The sequence below is a fragment of the Danio rerio genome, chromosome 13 (genome assembly GCF_049306965.1).
Source record: "Danio rerio strain Tuebingen ecotype United States chromosome 13, GRCz12tu, whole genome shotgun sequence".
Lineage (NCBI taxonomy): Eukaryota > Metazoa > Chordata > Actinopteri > Cypriniformes > Danionidae > Danio > Danio rerio.
Window position 1 is genome coordinate 15,635,536 of NC_133188.1, and position 14,722 is coordinate 15,650,257.

The 14,722-nt window shown below is 40.5% G+C and overlaps 1 protein-coding gene across 28 annotated transcripts in view; it reads left to right on the forward strand.

Moving 5' to 3' along the window:
* loxl3b (lysyl oxidase-like 3b) overlaps window positions 1–14,722 on the forward strand; it is a 177,721-nt gene that overhangs the window by 2,023 nt on the left and 160,976 nt on the right. For 26 of the 28 annotated variants that reach the window (XR_012388454.1, XM_073919368.1, XM_073919364.1 and 23 more), the window contains exons 2-4: window positions 3,244–3,579; window positions 4,434–4,597; window positions 4,917–5,134. Coding sequence is in view for 27 of the 28 variants with exons in the window: in XM_073919368.1 (XP_073775469.1) it covers window positions 3,252–3,579; window positions 4,434–4,597; window positions 4,917–5,134 (710 nt within the window). In the remaining variant the exon portion in view is untranslated. Of the gene's footprint in view, window positions 1–2,198; window positions 2,354–3,243; window positions 3,580–4,433; window positions 4,598–4,916; window positions 5,135–14,722 lie in introns of all 28 variants that reach the window. The other 2 variants (XM_073919361.1, XM_073919374.1) reach the window with 1 other exon arrangement.

The following is a 14,722-nucleotide window of genomic DNA, read 5'->3' on the forward strand; positions in this document are numbered from 1 at the left end:
AGATCTACAATCCCATGCAAACAGTTGTATTAATCTGTAGGCCTACAATACTGTTTTATAGGAAGTATAAAACTATTGTTGATTGGATTTTAATCATTTGCAGCGTTAGTGGGCGGGTCTTTAAATGTTTTTTTTTTTGTGTGTGCCTAGTTTGCTCGCTGACATTTTCTGATTGGTGTAATTCCTCAGCCTGATCTCATGAGGAAACATAAGTATTTTACGTTTTGTCAGTTTAGTGGCTAATTCATACGAGTATAGTCGTACGAAAATGTACGATTTTAAAAATGAGGCGTGGCACCTAACCCCACTTCTAACCCCAACCGTCTTTGGGTGATGAGCAAATGGTACTAAATTGTACGAATTACATCGTACGAAATCAAACGAATTAGCCACTAAATCAAAAAGTTACGAATTGCCGTGAGATTGCGTTGAATTTTCTGCACAGCATCATGGGTAATGTAGTTTTATTACTGCTTTAAAAAGCCAAATTATTGCAAAACGATGCAATCAACAAAAGCAAATTCAATTGATACAATTGATTGTTTCCTATATGAAAATGTACAGCGATTTAATTTTGCAGAACTGATTGCTGCACTCAGTTCAGCTGAAATTACATTGTTTTAAATGTTCATGACAGAAACATCACAATCTTTTTAGACCGATGAGCATGAAATTTGGAGTCACGGTAGCACGATCGCCTCACAGCAAGAAGGTTGCTGGCTCGAGCCTCGCCTGAGTCGGTTGGCATTTCTGTGTGGAGTGTTCTTGCATGTTGAGTTCTGCATGTTATGCTGGATAAGTTGGCAGTTTATTCTGCTGTGGCGACCACTGATTAATAAAGGGACTAAGCCGAAAAAGAAAATAAATTAACAAATAAACTTGAAAGTTGAATTATTAATTTATTATTAAGTCCACTGGATCAAAAATGGCCCAATATTTTTATCCTGATTTGGAAAATTGTGTTGATGATATTTCTTGATATTCAAATGAACAGAAAGGCACAGAACAGAGGGGCACATGACATGTTTGTGTAACAGGTCTTTTTGCACATTCCTCTGAGGGCCACAGGCTCCACTGTGACCTCTGTTAATCTGTTGTTGCTTTAATGAATCCCTGCAGCCGCACCAGTAAGGAGCTGTCATATGATCAGCTCAGTTTTCGTTTGATTGTCATACTGTATACAAAACTCCTGAAGAGATTAGCCTCCTGTCACTCAAGCACACAGTCAGTGGGAGGCTCAGTTAAACCATTTATTGCTTACCTCAAAGTCAGAGTGGCAGCAGGTGCTAATGGCTACCTAGAAAGACTGCTGTAAATAGTTACTTTTATATTTTTTTGAGAAATGTAACAATACGTTTTATTTTAACAGCAGGATTTTCTCAATAATTTTGAAAGTTGTCTAAAATAGATAATTGTTTAAACCAGTATGCAGTTTTGGTTATTCTAAAATGTTGCCGTCAAAGTTAATTCATTATGATTAATGATTACAGTGATTTTCCAGGAAGTGTTGGAAATCTGGAATGCAGACCTTATTTTAGACTTGATAAGAGTTAGTGCAAAGCTTTAATGTTTTTTATTTATTTATTTGTTTATTTTCTATTTAGTGGGTTTATATATATATATATATATATATATATATATATATATATATATATATATACATATATATATATATATATATATATATATATATATATATATATATATATATATATATCTTTTTTCTGCTTAGTTTTATTTATATCAGTAATTCTTGAATCATTATTGAATCAGAAATTCAATAATTTATATCAGTAATGAGTTTCCATTACTCCATTTTTTTAATAAAACAAAAATTTGGTGCTGTGCATTTTACAAAAAAGCAAGCTTAAATGTTTATAATTAATTGACTGTATTTAATTTTATTTCTTTGGAATTTTTGTGAAGTTTATTAACAAATTTTAAGTAAAAATAGCTTCAAAGTCAACCATTTTTTAAATTTACTTTAATGACTTTAGTCTTTCAAAACTTGTAGGATGAGTAGTAGGACTGCAGTATAAATAATTCTTAGTTATTGCTTTTTATATTGTAATATTGATTTTGAATGTTGATTAATATGATTTACACGAAATCACTTTTTATTTGTGGTGAGAGAGTGAGAAGCACAGAATAGTACGCACTTCTAATCCAACTTTATCAACTGTGATTTTTTTCTAAAGTATTTGATTGGCCATTGGGGCAGCACAGTGGGTAAAAGTGGGTAGCACAATCGCCTCACAGCAAGAAGATTGCTGGTTTGAGCCCCAGCTGGGTCAGCTGACATTTCTGTGTGGATTTTGCATGTTCTCCCCATGCTCACCTGAGTTTCCTCCAGGTGCTTCGGTTTCCTCCACAAGTCCAAAAACATGTGATATAGGTGAATTGGGTAATCTAAATTGGCCATAGTGTATGTGTGTGAATGAGTGTGTTTGGATGTTTTACTGTGTTGGGTTGCAGCTGGAAGGGCATCCGCTGTGTAAAACGTGCTGGATAAGCTGGCAGTTTATTCTGTGGCAACTCCTGATTAATAAAGGACTAAGCCGAAATGAAATTGAATGAATAAATGAATGATTGGCCATTGTTATCACAAAAACAAAAAAATAAAGTTCAAAATGTGTAAGAAATCGGATGCAACTTGCACACATCTCAATGTAATTTCATGAAATATCACTCTTTATTTAATCGAAAATACTGTAATAGTTTAGTTTGTTTATTTTGATTCTGAACATTTGACTTACCCACAAGATGCTGAAGTTGCATTACAGTTATGGGAAATACATTTTTTTTTTAACAGCAGGATTTTCTCAATAATTTTGAAAGTTGTCTAAAATAGATCATTGTTTAAACCAGTATGCAGTTTTGGTTATTCTAAAATGTTGCCGTCAAAGTTAATTCATTATGATTAAACATTTTGTCAGTCAAAATTGGGGTAGAACACAGGCGTCAAACTCAGTTCCTGTAGTGCCACAGCTCTGCACAGTTTAGTTACAACCCTAATTAAACACACCTGATTAAACTAATTGAGTGCTTTAGGTGTGTTTTAAACCTAAAAGTAAGTGTGGTGGAGCAGGGTTTGGAATTAGGGCTGCGGCTCTCCAGCAACTGAGTTTGAAACCTCTGATGTTAAACAACCAAAGTGACCAGAATACAATATAAATGTAAAAGTTTAACGCTCAAAACATACAGTTCACTTACATTTTTCTTTGTGTTTGCTCTCCATTTTAGAGCCTCACATGGAGCTGCATCAATGGTGTCGACACATCATTGTCTTCTTACTGAATGTTTGGATTCCATCATGCTTTGCCCAGACCACACCACCAGCACGCTCCAGCCCCACGCCAACTCCCCAGACGGCAGACAACCCAGACTCGCTGAAGTTTCGTCTGTCTGGTTTCCCTAGAAAGCACAACGAGGGTCGCATTGAGGTGTTTTACAAAGGCGAGTGGGGCACCATCTGTGATGATGACTTCTCACTGGCCAATGCTCATGTCCTCTGTCGCCAGCTAGGCTTCGTTTCGGCCACAGGCTGGACACACAGTGCTAAATATGGCAAGGGTGCAGGTAAGTGTCTGTATTTAATTGTTATACACTGTAACGTTAGATTCACAGCTAAAAGCAAAGGTCACACTTTACAATATGGTTCATTAGTTAATGTTAATTAATGCATTTACTAACATGAACAAACAGTAAACCATACATTTACTGCTGTATTTGTTCATGTTAGTTAAAAGTTGATCGAACAGCAACATCATTTTTTCATTCATTCATTTTCCTTCGGCTTAATCTCTGATGAACAGAGGTTGCCACAGCAGAATGAACTACCAACTGTTCCAGCATATGTTTTACACAGGGAATACCCTTCCAGCTGCAACCCAGTACTGGGAAACACTCATACAGACTCATATACACACACACTCATATTTTAGCCAATTTAGTTCAGCCAGTTTCCCTATACTGCATGTCTTTGGATCGTGGGGGAAACCGGAATACCCGGAGGAAACCCACACAAACACATCCCTGTAGAAACACTACACAGAGCGCAATCTGGCCCAGCCAGGACTCGAACCAGTGTCTTCCTTACTATGAGACAGCAGTTCTAACCACTGAGCCGCAGTGCCGTACTCAGCAACACCATAACCCCTTTGATAAAATCAATAGTTAGTGACCAGCATGCAAAACGAATTTAAAACTATCTTGTGTGTGCTGACAAGAAAAAGTACAATAATTAATATTTATTTTTGTCAAGTTTTTGCCAAAAATCTAATTTGCTTTACTAAGTAAAAAAAAAAAAGTTGTTGAGTCATTTAACCAACCCATTTGAATATTACTGTGCAATACTTTGCTTTACACATGTGTACTCGGTCAGATATTCTGCATGACCCATATGCTGCTCAGAGAGTCTGTGTTTGTTTTAGGGAAAATTTGGCTTGACAATGTGCAGTGCAGCGGCAGTGAAAGAAGTGTGTCAGTGTGCAAATCTCGAGGTTGGGGAAACAGTGACTGCACTCATGATGAAGACGCCGGAGTCATCTGTAAAGATGAGAGACTGCCTGGATTTGTGGACTCTAATGTTATAGAGGTAAAGAACCCTATCAGCTAATTAAATAGGTCAATGTACAAAATTAAATAGGTCAAAAAGTCCAAAATCAGGCAGTTGTGATTAACTTTATACAGTTGAAGTCAGAATTATTAGCCCCCCCTTGAATTTTCTTTTCTTTTTTTAATATTTCCCAAATGTTTAACAAAGAAAGTAAACTTTCACAGTGTGTCTGATAATGAGGCTTGTAAATCCATGCCTCATAAGTGATTTTTAAAGAAATGAATAGTGAAAGCAGTGATGCTGAATGTGTGTCTGGGCTCTAACTCACTCTGCTCATTGTGACATGTGTTTCTCTCAGGTGCAGGTGGACGAGAACAGGGTGGAGGAGGTGCGTTTGCGGCCCGTCTTTACTACGGCTACTAAGCGGATGCCGGTCACCGAAGGAGTAGTGGAGGTTAAGAATAAGGACGGATGGGCTCAGATCTGTGATATTGGCTGGACACCCAAAAATACACATGTGGTTTGTGGCATGATGGGATTCCCCCATGAGAAGAAGGTCAATAAGAACTTCTACAAGTGAGTGTTCAAGACTTCTTGACTGATGTAGTGTGGGAATTGACTGGATGGTGATTATAATTAAATTATAAGTTATAAGTTAAATTTCATCAGCAGTGGCTGATATGATAATAATAAACGACCTGCACACTTGATCACTTCCTGTCAGATGAAGTACTGGCGATGCAGTGTTGCCAGATATTGCTACGACAATGTAAAAAATATATATATACAATTTTGTATTTTACAAATAGGAATTGTAGATGATAAGGAGTTTCTATGTAATGATAATAATCATAAAATTGCTACAATTATAATTGTATAATATTTATATACAAATTAACAGCAGTTCATCAACCCCTGATATGGTTGTCTTAAAACGAGCCCAGGTGCAATTGTGACGGTTTGGATACCCTAATGTGAGTACACCATTAGGGCTCTTTTTTTAACAATCTAAGTGCAAAGTCTAAAGTGCATGACACAAAAGCATTAAGGGCGTGTCTGAATCCACTTTTGCTATTTTAAGGACGGAAGAATATGCTCTGCGCCCTGGCAGATGGTCTAACAGGGTTTTGCTTATTTTCTTAATGAGTTATGGGTGTGTTTTGAGCATAACATGCATTAAACCAATCAAGTCTCCTCTCCTATTCCCTTTAAGAGTCAGTTTTGTCACGCCTTGGGGAATTTGCTATTTACATGGCAGAATTTGTAACAGGAAAAACAGACCATCTGCATTGAGGTTAAACAATGAGTCTCGTCCATTTGGCTTCTTTTTCTTTAATTTACTTTTACTCTTTACTCCTTTACCTAGGAAACAAGAGTTTTACACATTCCACTCTAGACATCCATTAGCCTACAAGAATAGGACAAACACACATCCTATTCTTTTGCCTCATGTGGTGATGCACACATCTCCAAAACCCTACAGGTGGACAAATCTAAACTTGTTTTTTATTAAAACAAATAGAAAAATTGCATGGCCGTGGTTTTTATATTTATGTAGATAATTTTAGCCCACGCATTTTAGACCACGCATTAATATCATTAAAATATACGTTCCATTGATTCCATCGGTTCAAGACCAAATCCAGATTTTATAAGCACCAGATGTTCAAGCAAACGTCTATCTTGGTTCGAGGACTAGCAGACCAGATGGTATAGGTCATTGGCATATGCACACAGTTCATATATACACATGCATATATACAGTGACATAATGTATATTGACATTAGGAAGTTTGTGGTTATTAGATCTAGTCTCTTTCTGCATGTCCAGGGGCCTCATGTACAAAGACTTGCGTGGAAATCATACTAAAACATTGCGTACGCACAAAGCTGTAGATGTGCGTACGCAGAAAAAAATTCAGATGTATGAAACTCTGCATACGCCGAATCCCACACATATTCTTTTGTACATAAGAATGAATGTGAAACTGAGCGCAACATGCACGAGCGCAAAACCCCTCCCTGCCTCCTCCCCCATATGAATATGCTAATGACTCTACTTTGGCAAAACCCAACGAAAAAGCAATGGCAAAAGCAAGCAAAAAGAGAAACTTTGAACAGAATGTGATTTGGAGGTGCTCCTTTCAGAGGTAGACTGGAGAAAAGTGGTGTTATTTGCAAGTTTGTCCTCCGGAATTAACAACAAAAAAAAAATAGAGTGGGAGAGTTTAGCTGATGCGGTTAACACAGTTGGGTCTGAACATCGCACTGAGTGGATTAAAAAAGAAATAGTGTGATTTATAAGTGTAAAATGTTGCAGTACTCTTAACAGTCTCAGTGGCGCAGCTCGAAAAACGCATGTCAACATGTTTTGAGACGTTCGAGCATGAACTCGGTTCAAATCCAGCGTCTGATAAGCTCATTCTTCTTTTTCCCCCCGCTACAAATCAGATTTTGCCAACTATCACGAGAAAAACAAGTAGGAATCATTAATAAGTTTTTGCATCATATTTTATTTGCACATTTATTGAATGGAAATGTTTCTGATTCACGCATGCAAATTCATCTTCAGATAGTGTCTTTATAGCAATGTGCGTGCAGTAGATAGCTCTGATTACATTGATAAAACAGGCGACCGCTGCAAATTGCGCTTTAATGTTTGGCTGGTCAACTGTATGGTATGGAAACCTTATATACCTGCTAGATGAACCCGTCTCATACAGCTGTCATTGCAAGGCTCAGACACTTTTGTACTTGTAGAGAGCAATTTAACACAACTGCCTCTAGGAGTCGCCAATGGAAATAAAACAGACATGCACAAAAAATGTGCGTACGCCAGCCATAAAGTTGGCGTGGAGCTGCGCACATTCCCACGTTCAGTTCATCGTTAGTAAATCCAAACGTGAGCGATTCTGAGCGTGAAACCTGGCTTACGCAAAGTTTTTGTGCGCACGCAGCGTTGATACATGAGGCCCCAGATCTGCCTCTTGTTGAACAAAAATGGCCCATCATGAAAGGAAGAATCAGACAATAATGACCACAAACTGCTGAGCAGCAGAGGTCGAGTCTCATGTCATAATAAGCTAAAGGTTTGCAATTAGTTTCCTTAATTCCTTAATTCCTTAAAGGCGACAGCCTGCCCTCCAGCTTCTCTTGGCGTAAAAAAAGCACAACGCTGATCTGGCAAATTACGGGGGTCTTCTCTGCGAGAGACGCACCATTTAGTGAATAGACTCCACTTCAGGGTATAGGCGCGCTCGGGGAGGGGGCTCTAGCCCGAGTGACGGTATTAGCCACCGCAATCGGTTGGTTACCTAAGTCTTTCTCGCATCTAAGGACAACCTGGAGGTTCCAAAGGTCAGCGAGGGTGCCAGATGGTGCCCTGTCCCTGAGAGAGTAGGTGCTCTCTCAAAGGGAACTGCCAGGCGAGGGCCATCGCGAGGATGGAGAGCTCTGACATCCAGGTCCGGTTGGGCCAGAGGGGCGCAACCAGCAACCTGTTCCTCATCCTCCCTGACCTTGCACAGTAACTGCGCGAGCAGGCTCGCTGGGGGAAACGCGTATTTGCACATGTTCCGAGGCCAGCTGTGAGCCAGTGCATCCGTGCCGAGTGCCCTCGGTCAGGGAAAAGAACAACTGGCAATGAGCGATCTCGGGGGAAGCAACAGATCGATCTGGGCTTCCCCGAATCGCGCCCATATCAGCTGAACAGACTCGGGGTGGAGTCTCCATTCTCCAGGATGCAAAGGCTGCCATGAGAGCCCATCCGCTGCACGGTTGAGCTTGCCTGAATGTAAATGGCGTGCATCGATTTCAGCCGCGGATGACTCCAGAGGAGCAGACGGAGGGCAAGCTGAGACATGTGGCGAGAGCGAATACCCCCCAAGCGGTTGATACACGCCACCGCCGCCGTGCTGTTCGTCCTGACCAGGACGTGTTGCTGCTCCAGCACCTCAGTCTCAGACAGTCTCAGACTGGCAGATTTTGGGCTGTCACATCTGGGGAATTGGAAAAGTGCTCTTTCATTGATGTTTTCATGGCAGTAAAAAGTGCCGTTGGAAATTGGGCCCCGCCCTCCAGCGGGGAAAGAGCAAGTTCCCTCTTCTCCAGATGACCTGTCCCAGGGAGGCTTCGCGGTCCGTTGCCGGACTTAGCGGCGCTCTGGGCAGGGGGGCTGCCTGCTTCCGAGGTGCTCGACACGCTCGCTTCACCAGAGGCGTGTGCAGGGGCCGTGCAGCTCTCATAGGCGGGCGCCTTCGGCGAGGAGCAGATATGGATGGTACGGCAGGCGGAGCGGGCTTACGGTCCCGCCGATAGGTGACATCACCCATCATACTGCTCTCTCACCGCCTCGAATTCCTGGGTGAATTCACAAACGGTGTCGCCGAACAGGCCAGCTTGGGATACGGGGGAGTCAAGAAAGCGGACTTTGTCGACTTCGCGCATATCAGCCAAGTTTTAGCCAGGGGTGGCACTCCTGGACCACTAGTGTGGACATCGTCCCCCCCAACGCACACGCAATGGACTTAGTGGTCCGAAGAGCATAGTCGGATATGGTGCGAAGCTCATGAGCCTGGGTTGGACCCACCCTCGTGCAGCTCGGCCAGCGCCTGTGCTTTGTAGCACTGGTAGGTGGCCATCGCATGCAAGGCGGAAGCAGCCTGGCCCGTAGCTTTGTAAGCTTTAGCTCCGAGGGAGGCAGATAACTTACAGGCTTTTGATGGGAGACGAGGCGGACCCCGCCAAGAAGAGGCGCCACGCGGACAAAGATTGACCGCAATCGCGCGCTCAACCTAAGGAATCGCCACATACCCCCTGGCCGCTCCACCGTCAAGAGTGGTGAGAGCGGAGGGACATGCAGCACGAGCAGAAAAAAGTGCCCTTCAAGACCGCGTGAGCCTACTGTGCACCTCCGGGAAGAAGGGGACGAGAGGCTTTGAAGGCTTTGCCCTCTGGTCCTCTACGTAGCACCCATCTAGTCGGTCCGGCCACGGAGCTGGGGGATAAACCATCTCTAACCCACAGCCGAAGCAGCCCGGGAAAGCACGGCTAACATGTCCGTTTCAGGATCCGTTTTGACAGCGCTAACCTGCCCGGAGGGGGCGAGCGGGTCTGGATCGTCATCGGACAATGAAAGCCCACCCTCCGATGCCGCGGTGGACGTCTGGTCTCTGCTGTCATCGACCGTAAGGGCTACCATCTGTTAGACGGATCGCTTCCCCCGCCCGAAACTTGGATGGAGCTCTTGGAGGAGCGGGAGGTCCGCGGGCCTGTGGGCAACAGTCATGGCATCGCAATGACGACATGAACTGCTCGCGAGCAGCGCAATAACATGCTAGACCCCCCAGGCATGCAACGCAGTGCCCGTGCCCATCATCCGAGGACAGGAAACCACCGCATCAAAGAACCCAAAGAACGCCAGGCAAGAGAGAAACCCAGCTCGACCGTCTGCCGCTGCGTTTACACACTCTGGACCGGGAGAATGCTCTCGTTCGTTTGGAATCGCTGGATCACAGCAGGAGGAACCCTCATCGACTCGATCAGAAAGTCTCTGAAGCGAAAAGGATAGTGAATGCTTGCTCCACCTGTGCTTATATGCAGAGTTAATTGCCAATGAAGCACACGTGCGAAAGCTAACGCTGCCAATTCATTGGCATTCATTGGCCAGTTCCATACTCTTTCAGACAAGTGGCTTCTGAACCGAATCCTCCCAATTTGTAGATTTTCTAAATCAAATCCACCAATTGCATTGGAGTTCCCCACCCGAAGGGGAACTGAAAATGAATCTTTTGTTTTTTCAGCTTCATTGTCAGATTATGTATCTTAGCAAATGGGTGTAGCTAACATATTGAACCACGCTGCTTTAACTGTCAGTTTTGATGAAAAAACAAATGGTGAGCAGGAGGTGTCTGTTAGGTTGTACAAACTCTTCTCAAAATTTTCCCATCTTTCTGAATGAAATGCCTACTTTACTATATCCACTCAGCTCACTGTAGAAAAACAAGCCACGCCCACTGTTGTGTCATTTAATATTTTGTTTCTCTAGGAACTGCGTGATAATACGAAACAAGTAAGATAGTCTCAGCTTCCGGTTCATGGGGTGTTGGTGACATCAAAAATTAAAAATGTGTTCATATTTTGAGAACACAATTAATGTGTTCAGTGAAATACTTAGAAATATATTTTTTCCACTTTAATAAATTACATTTTAAAGAGTTTAAAGATCACATTTTTTGTGATTGTTTATAAAGCTTGTTTGGCATGCTGTCCTGGGAGAGAGCCCTGAGCTCATAAGATCCTCAAGCCTGGGGCTCCCTCCTGTTTGCAATGCAAGAGGGGAGTTTGAGCTCAGGTAGATCTTGAGAACTCCCCTGCTGTAGTAGCTAATGAACAGATAGTGATTGCTCATAAGAGATAAGTACTTACTATTAGCATGTCTATGGTGCTGCTTTGTATTAGTCGATTAGCTTAAGTTACATGTTTTTGGATGGTGGGAGGAAACCGGGGAACCCGGGGGACACCCATGTGAGCTGGGGGAGAATGTGTAAACTCAACACAGAAACGATGGCTGGCTTGGTAAGGACTAGAACCAATGAAGTTCTTGCTGTGAGGCAACCGTGCTAAGCACTGGCCCACCGTGACACCCAACTAGGAAAGGAGGAGGATTAAGGGTGGAAGGGGAGATTCTTCAAAATTAAGATAGCTGTTTTATGGAACGTAGGGTATTTATATTGGCTTAGGAATCATCTAATTGGTGAATCATAAATCAAATAATGCGACAAAACAATCACATCTTTTGAAGCATTTTACTTATAGCATTGGAGTTTTGGGAGCGGATCTATTTGTATTTCTTGTGTATGTGTTTATGTGGCATCTTACTATACTGTGTCAGTGCAGTCACTGTGAAAGGAAATAATGTTTACTTCTCTCACCCATCTGTGAAATGCAGTTTAGCTCAGCAGCACACACAAACACATACACACACTGTTTAAACCAACCAAGTATTGCATGGATGTGGGACACTCGTGCAATGTAGGCATATCATCCCCCAAATTCAGAGGAATGTTGACAAGAATGTTCCACTTACAAGAATGAGTCTTGTGCAAAATATATATGACTTTACTCACATATATGTCAAGTTTTGATGTTGAGAGGAAGCTAAAAGCATGTCTGTGTATCTACTAGACGTCTGCCTGTATTTATTTCCCATTTGTTGTTTTATAGACTATATAAAGCTTTCGTTTCTCAATCTGTCTCCCTAAGGCACGTTTGCACCATTACCAGCCCCACATTAATGAATCAATGGTACACTGTGACTGTTGATGTTTCCATAACCTCAAGAAATCTAAATACCCTCAAAAAGACATAAGTTCTAATAAAACTATCAGCAAAATTGTAAAACCATTAGTTTTGGGGCTATTTAAATAGAATCCGTAGAAATTTTATTTAAGATTTATAATAGAATAAATAATAAAACTATATGATCAAAAAATCATTACAACATATGTTACTGTAACTTAACTGAATATGTTAATCATGTAACATTTTAATTCTGTTAATGTATTAATGTAAGTGGAAGTGACTTTAAAAATGAAAAAAAAAAAAAATTCAATTTAAAAATGTAAGACTGCAACCATTTATTAAAATGTATTTATAAAAGAAAAATACTAAAAAAAATTATTTCACAGTGTATGTAATTTTATAATCGCCTCTATTGCCTGTGGTCAGGGCTGCCGCGTCCATAGAGACAACCTAGGCGGTCGTCTACGACACCTCCCTCACCACCCGGGTTGAGGGCGACGTGATTGAAGTCTGAAGTCTTCCAAAGAGGCATATAGATTGTTTGCAACAAGTTCCAGTTTTCATGAAGTTTCCTACTTTATGAGCCAAAACTTTTGGAAGTCTAGAAAAGCTGTTCTACATTTATTATTTTGGTCGATTTAAACAATCATAAACAACATTAAACAGATACATTTGGATGTTCTGATAGTGATCCCTACATAGTGATTATTTCCTGCCCTCCATCTGAATTTCTTGCGTCATCAATGACGTCATGTGAAAACAACCTATAAAGGCTTTAAAGTCAGAGTGAACAGGAAGTTGCTGAGACTTTTATTTCATTATGTTGATGCATAAATATATACACTAGATATCGCATACAGACCCTGAACATGCGTCAATAGTGCCACCATATTTGTTCAGTGCTCCCTGGACAAATGTCATTCAACTGCACTAGTCAAGACTAAAGCCAATCTGAATATGCTGGAGTTTTAACGCTGTTTACAGGTGTTGTATCAAGCAAACAAAGAAAACAAAGCACAGTCAGAACAAATCATAGGTAAGATTTTATTTTATTTTTTTATGATTTTGTATGTTACAAACTTTTGTGCTAAACAAGTCAAGTTATTGATGATAATACAGTCTCTTACTGCCCTGACCATAAGGCAAAGTAGCACTAAATTGCTCTAAATACTTGGCTTATGTTAGTTTTGTTGAATAAAATTAGCAAACAATGTAAATGAAATATGACAACAAGATGCTGCGCACCGCAATAACTTGTGTTATTGTCAGTTAAGTGAACGAGTCGTTCATAACAGGGATTCATTCACAAACGAGTCACTCCCACTGTTAGAATGAGAAGTATAAACGGGAGAGGGCGTGTGTTTCAGGACACGGTTTAGATCAAATTGAACAGGGAGGGAGGATAAAACACTTCCATGCACATAAACACGCGCTCTTTGTAGGCGATGCATGTGCGATAACTAACCGTCAATGCAGAAAAGTGATGTAAAATTTTCAAAGTTGGTAAGATTGGTTATTGGATTTCATAAATCATGAAGATTTGACTCTGATTTCATTAAAAACGTAATTAAAGACTGATTAAAAACCTTTATTTTCGGTAACATAATATGTGACAATTTAAATATATTTTCCTATGTCTAATCGGGAAGAAACTCAAGTCATTTGTGAGTTAACGTTAAGTGCTTGTTTTAATCTGATCTTTTTGTTTTGGATACGGTTTTTACCCCACTTAGTTCAGCAACTGCATTGCGCTTCTTTTAAAGGACCGTTAGAGTACATACTGTAACTGGGGTTCTCACTATTGAAGGGATTTTTACCATGAACCTGTTTAATGTTAGTGCATGTTTTTGGGGGTTATTTAGTGTTATAGTTATTCTAATCTTGGTTTTCCTTATCTTTCCCTTTTTCTTTTCCTTTTACTCCACCTTATCATATACACTTATATTTCAACTTACTAGTATTTTGTTAAGAACAATTTTGTTGTATCAGGTTGGTATATTATCTGAACTAGATTATTTAATTGCTTTATGTGATAACAAATTCTAGCTTTAACATTGTGGAATGTTAGAGGCTTTGTAATATTTAAACTAAAACAAGAGATGAATAGGGTCAACTATCTCCATTCTAAAACATTAGCCGCGATTCCACTATCGCGCCTAAAGCGAGCGAGCCAAGGCCAGCGGCGTTTCCACTAGGGTTGGGAATCTAAGCTATAATGCCGATCCGATACGCATCTCGATACAAAGAATACGATCCGATATATTAGCGATACATTTGTGACATATTGCGATGCAACACGATACGATTCACACCCATATCACGATACAATGCGATAATTCAGCACTAGCTTATTAGATCAAGTTTATGAGATGATGTAAGAAAGGATGCTGTGCCATTGAATGAGTTTGATTATTTATTAACAAAGCAAAACCAAGAATTTTTTTACAAACTGGCTTTTCTCTCAGAGCCAGAGTGTCAGTTTACAGTAGAGGGCCATTTTAGAACCTATAGCACATATTATTTAAGGATTTTCAAGATAAACAGAATGTATAAGTGCAATATATATTATAAATGTATATATTTGCACTCTTTCAACATAAAGGTTTACCATTGCACAACAAGAATTGTGATTTAACCTTTCAACTATGAAAACAAGTTTTACAAAGATATATTGTGCCACTGAATATTCAAAACTTAAGGTCAAGAACTAGCAGTGTTATGCTGCTTTGAAACATCACTGTCACTGTAAACAACAGGCTAATAAAAATATAAATAAATACAAATTAACAGGAGGAGGTGTTTAAAACCTTCGTTCTCCGTGACACTAGGCTGAAAATCTTTGCAGATGAACAATGCAATAGC